This window comes from Cucurbita pepo, unplaced genomic scaffold (assembly GCF_002806865.2).
Source record: "Cucurbita pepo subsp. pepo cultivar mu-cu-16 unplaced genomic scaffold, ASM280686v2 Cp4.1_scaffold000136, whole genome shotgun sequence".
In the NCBI taxonomy this organism is placed as follows: domain Eukaryota; kingdom Viridiplantae; phylum Streptophyta; class Magnoliopsida; order Cucurbitales; family Cucurbitaceae; genus Cucurbita; species Cucurbita pepo.
Window position 1 is genome coordinate 105,397 of NW_019646437.1, and position 9,009 is coordinate 114,405.

At 36.1% G+C, this 9,009-nt stretch overlaps 1 protein-coding gene across 1 annotated transcript in view; it reads right to left on the reverse strand.

Annotated features, from left to right (window-relative positions):
• LOC111783998 (anaphase-promoting complex subunit 2) overlaps positions 1 to 6,754 on the reverse strand; it is a 14,773-nt gene extending 8,019 nt beyond the window's left edge. Inside the window, exons 1-5 of the mRNA XM_023664820.1 lie at positions 6,399 to 6,754; positions 6,198 to 6,290; positions 5,810 to 6,047; positions 1,456 to 1,751; positions 1,219 to 1,290 (exon numbers count right to left, since the gene is read on the reverse strand). Of these exons, the coding sequence (XP_023520588.1) occupies positions 1,219 to 1,290; positions 1,456 to 1,751; positions 5,810 to 6,047; positions 6,198 to 6,290; positions 6,399 to 6,629 (930 nt within the window). The 5' untranslated portion in view covers positions 6,630 to 6,754. The remainder of the gene's footprint in view (positions 1 to 1,218; positions 1,291 to 1,455; positions 1,752 to 5,809; positions 6,048 to 6,197; positions 6,291 to 6,398) is intronic.
• Between the last annotated feature and the right edge of the window lie 2,255 nt (positions 6,755 to 9,009).

Sequence of the window (9,009 nt, forward strand, 5' to 3'; positions counted from 1 at the left end):
TGTATAATCCATGATGTTTACAAAAGACCTTCCCAATTTGCAAGGAGGGAGGTATAACTATAGGAAGTAAAAATATTAGACATAGTACACCAAGATATAGCTTGGTAAACAATATTGTCGAAAAGTTTTGTGTAGGTCTGTGTTGTTTCTGCAAATATTCTCTGATTTCTTTCTTTCCACAAATTCCAAAAGAAAGCCATGATGAGGTTTTTCCATAATAGGGCTTTTGCGTTCTTGAAAGGTTGGTACGTTAAGGCCATATCCAAAAAATCCTTTACCTCCCTAGAAAATGTGAGATGTCATCCGAGTATATTAAGAACCGTTGTCCAGAAATTTTGAGTGTATGTGCATTGCATAAACAAGTGACCTTGTGATTCGTTTGCTTTCTTGCATAGTGGACACCAATTTGGAGAGAGAGTGATGTAAGGCATTCTTTTTTGAAGATTTTCACTTGTGCTGATGGCTTTATGCGCTATTTCCCAAAAGAAGAACTTCACCTTTTTAGGTTGATGTCCTTTCCATATTGTCTTTGCTAGCGTGGGATAAGAAACCTAACTTATCAATAACTTGGAATTTAGTTGGAGTGTGAATAAGACAGTACCACTAAGGGGTAAAAAACCAAACCAAACTAATTGATCTTATTGGTTTAATCCAAACCAAACTGACTGGGTCTGACCTAGTTAGCAGTTCAACATAATGCATGAACATGAAAAAATATGGCTTTCACCATGAAGATGTGTCTGTTGCATTTTCAATGATGGGAGTGAGAGCAATTAACAATCAGAACTGTGTGTCAATTGCATACGAACCAGGTTTAAAGGCCACTGTGGACAGCTTTCTTTGATGTCTACCTTTCAGATTAACACTTCATTTTTGTAGAATTCATGCTAACATGTATACCTTCTTCAAACATTTCGTCTCACAACCAGAGCTTTGAAACACACCTTCGAATAACATGAAAGAGTTATAGAATGACTTTACCAATAAGCAAACAGAGAAAGATCCTACATCCTCCAGCTTCCACCTTATTTTTTTCATGGAAAGATTACCTCCAGCATGGCTAATAAATAGTTTAGCTCCGGAAGTTCATTCTCCCATAAGTTTCTTAAACAGACTCGATTACTTGATAGCCCAAAACAAAAACAACTAAATAGATAAACCATTGAGCAACCATTACGAGTTAAGTACACGTTACCACAAAATGCAGAAATGCCTTACCCTTATCCACTCTTTAATAGGCTCCAAAACAGAGCTCCTGTAATCATCGCCAGCAAGATAATCCACTTTTGCCTGCCATGGAGATAAGAAAGCTACAATGAAACCCAGAATAATTTCAAGTATGGAGAAGACTCGGTATAAAATAAGTGCCATATACAAAAATATTAGAGAAATAGTATGGATCATAGAGAGATGAAAAGGATTCTATGAGTGAGAACACGGCAGAAGCCCATTCACCTTTAGGAGTGAGAATATGGCAGAAGCATAGGCATCTTCGGCCATAGATGTAAACCCAAGACTCCTAAGATCAAGAACAACTTTGCCGATATTCTTCACTAATTGATGGATATTAGAGAACTTCTCCAACTGATAGCTCTCATGAAAATCCCTTTGACCACTCTTGCTGGAGATTCTACCTTTTCCATCTAGATCCATATCATCTTTACATTGGGACTCATAATCTCCGTTTAATTCTCCGGCCATGACAACACTCAACTCTTCCAGCTTTCCCTTAAAATACCAGTGGAGTAAATCTAAAAACATTAAACTGTAAATTAAGGAAACATATAATTTTAATATTTTTTAACAAGAAACGGAACTTTTCATTGATAGGAGCATATTACTTAAGGATACAAACTCCACAAATGAGTGATTAAAGAAGGCAAGAAAATGAAAAGAAAAAAAAAAAAAAAAAAAAAAAAAACTACAAAGGTTTATTAAAAGCATGCCAATTAAGGTTTATGTCTTGCAATGAAAAACTAGTAAAGTGCTTAAAAAGAGAAAACCAGGAAGAAGCCTGCAGACGAGTTTATTAAAAACGATCAAACATAAACAATGGTTTGTTTTCAAAGATCCAATGATTCCACTTCAACCAAATCTCAGATAAGGAAGGTTTAACCACATTAATCCACAAAACATCACATTTGGAAGGTAGAACAGACCCAACCTTGAAACAATTTGGGAAAGACCACTTAAGATTAAACATCAAAAGAACCTTGCACCATTAAGCTCGAGAATAAGGACAATCGAAGAAAATATGTTCGATGGAGTGCCCAGCCACAAAACACAATGAGCAAATAGAGGGGAAAATGCAATTTGATGGCAACTTTCATTGAAGAACCTCGGAAATATTAAGACTTCCATTAAGCATAATCCACACCAAAATGCTAACTCCCTTGGGACATTTTTATTTCCATAAAGCCACATAAACCTCCTTATCCAAAGGTGAAGTAGAATTCAGGTACCAAGTTAAGGATTTTACTGAAAAACATACTTGACGTAGACCATTTCCGAAAATCATCAACCAAACCAATAGACTTCAAAGAAGACAGCCCAAGATAGATTGAAAATTAATGATTTCCTCATATTTTAAAATTCGTCTAAAAATAAGATTCCATGATGTAGAAGAACCCCAATGAGCTGGAACTGATTCATTAGGATGTGTAAATAAAGCGAACAAATGGGGAAGTATTCTTTAAATGGCAATCATTTAGCATTGAATCATGCCCAAAAGAAATCCTTATACCATTTCCCAAATTGAAGACCGCAAGGATTCCACATTGTTCCAAGTCTTTGAAATACTCATCCAAGGACTACGAAGACTCTTGATACTATTTCCAGCCACATGCTAATAAAAAACCAAGGCTCCATGCATTTTAACAATTACCTTTCTCCAACAGGAATTTGGTTAATAAATAAATCTCCAACCCCATTATGAAATACAGGCCATATTTCAAATATGTAAAGCATCAAGACCAAGACCTCCATCAGATTAGGCTGCCGAAACTAATTTCCATCTTACCAAGTGATCGACTTTCCTCACTCACTGTCTTTCCGAAAGAAAGATCTCATTAATCTTTCTAAAATCATACTGACGTTTGAGTTCAAGGGAAATAAGGACATAATGCAATGGAATGCAAGATAAGATCAAATTGCAAAAAGTCATTTGCCCTCCACAAGATAAAGTGAAACGTTTCCAGCTATCAAGCTTTTACTCAAATCTTTTCAAGCACTGGCTTCCAAAAAGAACTCCGATTAGGATGACCCCAAAGAGGAAATCCAAGGTAGAGAAAAGGCAGATACTCTACATTACAGCTCAATCGTGAAGACACTTCCTGAAATTTTTAATCCCCCATATTAATTCTGCAAACAGCTGATTTTTCCCACTAACTTTCTGTTCGGAACACCATTCGAACATCTGTGTGCTGGTGTTGGTTTTCTGATGCTTTTTAAATGGGTTTGAATTTCATGCAATGTTGAAGGGTTCTTCAAGGAATCATGTGTAGTAATGGCTTGAAGGTTGGGAGTTTGATGGAATCTATCTATTAGGTCTTGAGAATCTTTTCTGTTGATTTTGCACCAAGTTGCCTTGTGGGTGGTTCTGAAAGTTATTGACAAGTTGCCTTGTGATTGATTTTCTTTGGAAGATTTGAAGTAGCTATCAGATTCCAGAATTTGGTTGAGCATGATGCATTGATTCAACATTAGTTTGCAACTTCTCCAAGTCTTTCAGATATAGATATACTTTTCTAACGGGAGAAAATTTCTCATTGAACAAATGAAAAAAGACTAATGCTCAACGATACCAACTCTGCAAAGGAGTGAAAAATAGAACTGACCGAAGACAAAAAGAACCACTACAGAGAACCAAAAAGAAAACAAAATACAGAAAAGAGACTTCCCCAACACGAAAACACCGAGTGAACACAAATAGAAACTAGTAAAGAGAAGGATGGAAAAATCAATCCCAAGACTGAAGGCTGCAGTCTGTCCGAGAACCAAAAGCTTTGGACGAGCTAAGCTTCAACCAAATGGGAAAACCACCAGGGATAAAAACAGAACTAAGCCCCAAATCAACAAGCGAGAATCAATGAACCCAAACTGCAAACTCAAAAGAAATCAAACATCAACAACAAATGCCTTGAAATTTTAAAGGAGGAACTGCACACATCTTGAGAACAACGATCTTCAATAAGAGAAGCAAATTTGCAAGGTGATGAAAGAAGAGGATGTCACATCATAATTATTTCTTAAACCAGAAACAAAAAAATTTCGTTGAGTTAATAAAAAGAGTATAATGCTCAAAGGATACAAGCTCCACATAGAATTGAGAAGAAACAACAAAATTCAATCCATTTAACAGTATCTTCAAGAATATGCATACGCCCATTTTCAATCCAAAGCGAAACTTTGTTAACCGTAAACAGATTTATTGAACAAGCTACATTAAAAGATTTTTCTAACTCCAGCGAGATTATGCTCCATTGATCACGAACCTTCCCTTGTAATGACCATCGCTAAGTTTCAAACAATTTCTACAACTTCTTTTTTCCTTTTTAACCCAATAACACTAAGGTGAAAGATTTGGAAGCCTAGAACAAGGCAAAAAATCCATTACAACTTCGGAATAATGCTTTCCATTAACCAACTCAAAAGATGAAACTTCCTCCTCATCATAACACCCAACCAAACAATTTATCAAAGCATCATGAATCATTTTTCAAAAAACCAACCAGCTCCTTTTGTTTATACCAACTTAAACCATAACTACCGGTCTAGTGTCAAAAGGTTTTAAACAATACATTCAAGAATCCATTCATAGCAATTCGACTTCTTACATAATCGGAAGATCAAAGTCAGCTCTTCTTTTATGTTCTTGGGCCTATTCCTAAAGGGCAAGATTGTTGATTACTTTTGGGATTAGATGGTGCTTGCCTAAAAGAAAAGATGAGGCTCTTTTTAAACTTATTATGGGGTCTTTCTTCAAGGATAAAAGTCGTATTTCGAGGTTTGATGCTATTTCGGCAACGTTGTAGAAACTTTGGCTTGAGAGGAACCAGGGAATCTTCAAAGAGAACACAATTAGCATTGATGGGTTGTGGGAGTCCATTAAACTCTTTGCCTCCATCTGGTGTTCTCTCTCCAACTTATTGTAATTATGACCCTGTGCATATCTCGGCCAATTAGGTCTTTTTTGTAACCTTTTAGCCAGAGGGGGATATTTGGTCTTCCCATTTTTGTATGATTTTTTATGTCAAGTCGAAAGAAAACTGCAAAGAAAAATATATTAACAATATATTCAACCTGAATTGCTTTTTACAAGCAAAGGAATTAGACATCTTGTTGAATCTATCAACTACAAGTAAAACGAATTCATGCCCCCACTGAGTTTTTGGCAATCCATGGTAAGTCTCCCAAATGGATAAAATCGTATTATTTTTTGTCTTGAATGTTTATTTCAGACGTGTAGTAAAAGTAGTAATGAACTATACTGCCAATTCCTGGGGTATTGGTATTAAATGCAAAGGTGAGTTTTCCATTTTTTAGAACATGGAAAATTGACAATTGTCAATAATCTTCTGATCGTTTCACGAGTTTATACACTCAATGCTTTCATGCGTTGTTGTGAAGGCATAAAGATCCAAAGAAATATGACTCAAAGTAAGGAATTTGAACCTCACCCGGAAACAAGTTGCAAGGCGTAAGCATCAAAAGTCTTCAAAACATTTAAAAATTAGAAACATTCTATCAAGTACGAAAGATAAAGAATGGTCCATGTAATGAATTAGAGCAATTAGTGAAATATAGGTACCAGGAAAATGCCGAGGAAGTGTAGCCATAAGAACTGAGGAAACAAGTAGTTGATACTTTGCAAAGACACGAACTACTTCAGTTTCAGCGTCATATTGACGTCCTTTCTCCATTACATCGTATTTGTAGGACTGTAAAACATGAACCAGTATTGACAAGAACTCCTCCTGGCATTTCTTTTTCATGGAGACCTCTTCTAAAGCTTTACATAGCACTTCTCGAACTTCCTCTTCCGAATGCTGTATTTTAAATGGTTAACATATGCTAATTCACGAAAATGGCTAGTTTCTCAACCTAGCACCAAGCCATGTTTAGACAAATTCACAAACTAAAAAGTAAGCAAATTCAAACAAGTCATTAATGGATGGGAGAGCTTTGTGCCAACATACAGGTGGGGGGTTGCAGGTGTTTAGAAGTGCAATATTCTGGTAAGCGTCAAAATGCCCCCAAAACTCCATAGCACCATTTGTCTCGAAATTTTCCTGAGACCCAAAACACCATATGCTGGGCTAAGACAAATGTCATAAACTGGTGCGCGAAATCGTTAGGTTAAAAAGAAAAAGAAACGCATTGCAAAGCAAGTAAAAGACCTCTAGGGCTCGAAGGAAGTGATTGAGGACAAGAGATTCGAGGCCGTGCTTGCAGAGGGATTGTACGTGAGCGACGAACTCCGATCGCAATGATAGATTTCCAGTGCCGTTGAGAAGCGCCTCGGTAGCAGCACAGAATTGGGCGTAGATATTGAGAATTTCTTGAATTTCATCGTCGCTGAGGGAATCGAGAGCCCCTAAATCACACAAGATAGAGCTGGATTCCTCCATGATGCTCTGGAGGTACTGGTTTTGCTACTTGGAAGTGAAATGGAATGAGCTCTGGCCGAAGACCCTTTACAGGGTTTTTGTTCTCAGTGGAGGGTTTGAAAGGTACCTTTGGGCTTTGCCGCCATAATATTAATTCATCCCTAATGTAATTAGTAAACATAAATATTATTATTTTTTAATCAATACATTATAATTAATGTATTATCTTAACTATGTTTCTGTAATTTTCAAATTCCTCTTCATATACTGCAAGTCATTGGATGAGATTTAAGAACAATTTTGGTGAACCAAGAGTTATCATCTTGGTTTTGCTTGTTCAACTAAAAATCGCTACGTAATAAAGAAATTCTAGTAAAGGAAGCAAATTCGCTCTCGTTAAGGTGTTACGAAGAAATCAATGTACTTAAAAAACAACTTGGTGAGCGTGATGATGAGATGAGAGACAACTTGAATTGTTCTACGGTTAGGAACTTTCGGAGACAAAGTTTGAAATTGTAAAATCCAATGTAAAAAAGTTGTTTAATAAATAATAGTGTCGGATGAAATTAGCTCAAATTCGGTTTGGTCGATGTTTATGAGAAATCGCCAAAGGATTCGCCATAAACTGAGAAGTCGTCTATGAATACCTCCATATTACATTTTCTGAATGTTGTTGGCGCATTGCTCAGTCCAAATGGTATCCTCCTAAACGCACAAAAGTTCCATAAAGACGGGTGAATATAGTTTTCTCTTGATCTTGAAGGCAGATTCTTATTTGATTGTATCTTACGTACCCATCCAGGAAACAGGAAACATTGGCTTGCGCTCCAAAACTCGATTGCCTTTTCCCACAAATATGGGATGATAACTGGGTTTGGGCTATGCTAGCGGATTGATAGCGTTTGAATTCTTCCATGAAAATTTTGGGTGGGTCCTTCATCATGGGTCGTATGTAAGTTCTTCATCACAGTATCGAATTGGTGCCATAACTACAACTTCATCCGCTACTTCAACCATGCAAATATTCACTTCTGAATGTCCAAAATGGTCATTCCTCAATCCAATCAACTTGTAACGCATGAAATAATGGTTGAACCAAATCTATCCAATTTTGTAGATGAAGAATGAATGCTGATTGAATCTTCTTGGCCTTGGATCTTGTAATAGGTCGAGTTGGAACATTTGTAACATCGTGATCATTACCCGGTGTCATAACTGCTAATCCTTGGTTTAGTGTTAAATTTTACAGAATATTGTTTACCGTCGCTAGTAGAGCATTGATAGATGTTAAAGTTTTCACTTCTATTTGGTCCTTTATGTTTCTTAATTAGGTTGTTTCTCACTCTGTCCTCTGACAATTATTCAATGCTATCCTTTCTAAGATTTCATAAGGTTCACTAATAAGTTTTTGATAGGATGGCATCTACTACTTATTTGGTGGTATCGTTCGGTCCATTATAGAATGTCTCAATTTGTTCTGAATACATTTGTTCTGAATTTGACGTTTTTTGTGGGCGAAAAGTATTTACGTAGAAACCTTTTCCACCAATGTATTTCACGAATTGACTATTTCAAGGGGTAGAGTGTTTAACCAAGATTTTGTTGCATCCTTAATGAATAGGAGAGTAGACTCCATCCAACCAAATCCTTATCGGCCCCTTGGAAACTAAAGAAATCACATACACCTAGAAAAGATTTTAGGTGTAAATGGTGATCCTATGAAGGTAACCCATGAAACTGTCTAATTATTTGCAACATTTGAAACATCACTGGTTTTAACTCGAACGTGGTAGCTTGTAATTCTGGCAATTTCATGCCTCTGCAAGTGGAATTCCAGCTTGTGCTCTCTAGTCCATATGTCCTTGTTGAGTATTGGTTGCTCTAACTCTTTGTTCACGTAGTCTTTATCACAGTTCTCTTTCAATCTTAGGATTAAACCGGAATTCTAGTCCAAGCATCGTTCGTATGTTCTCCAATTTTCGCTCTCTAGTGTCAGCAGTTGCATTTTGCTTTTATACCCAACTTTTGGTTCTTAAAAAGAATTTGAGACAAAACTTCAATTGAAATCCCTCCAAGAATAATTGATTGCTCGTAAAGGTATTTAGAAAATGGTATAAAAATGCACCCGAACAAGCACAAGAATAAGTAAATTATGGTTTCCATGGGTATATGATGAATTCTTTACTGAATGGATTAAGAACTACCAGTTAAATACCAATAAACTGTTGGATCTCTATGATACAGATCCTCCCAGATCCAACTTAGAGGAATGAATAGAGTTTTAACAATAAAATTATTTAAATGTGATTAATTTTTCTAATTATAATTAATACAATAAAATAGTTCAAGAAATAACAATGAACCATTAAAAAAAAAAAAAAAAAAAAAAAAAAAAAAAAAA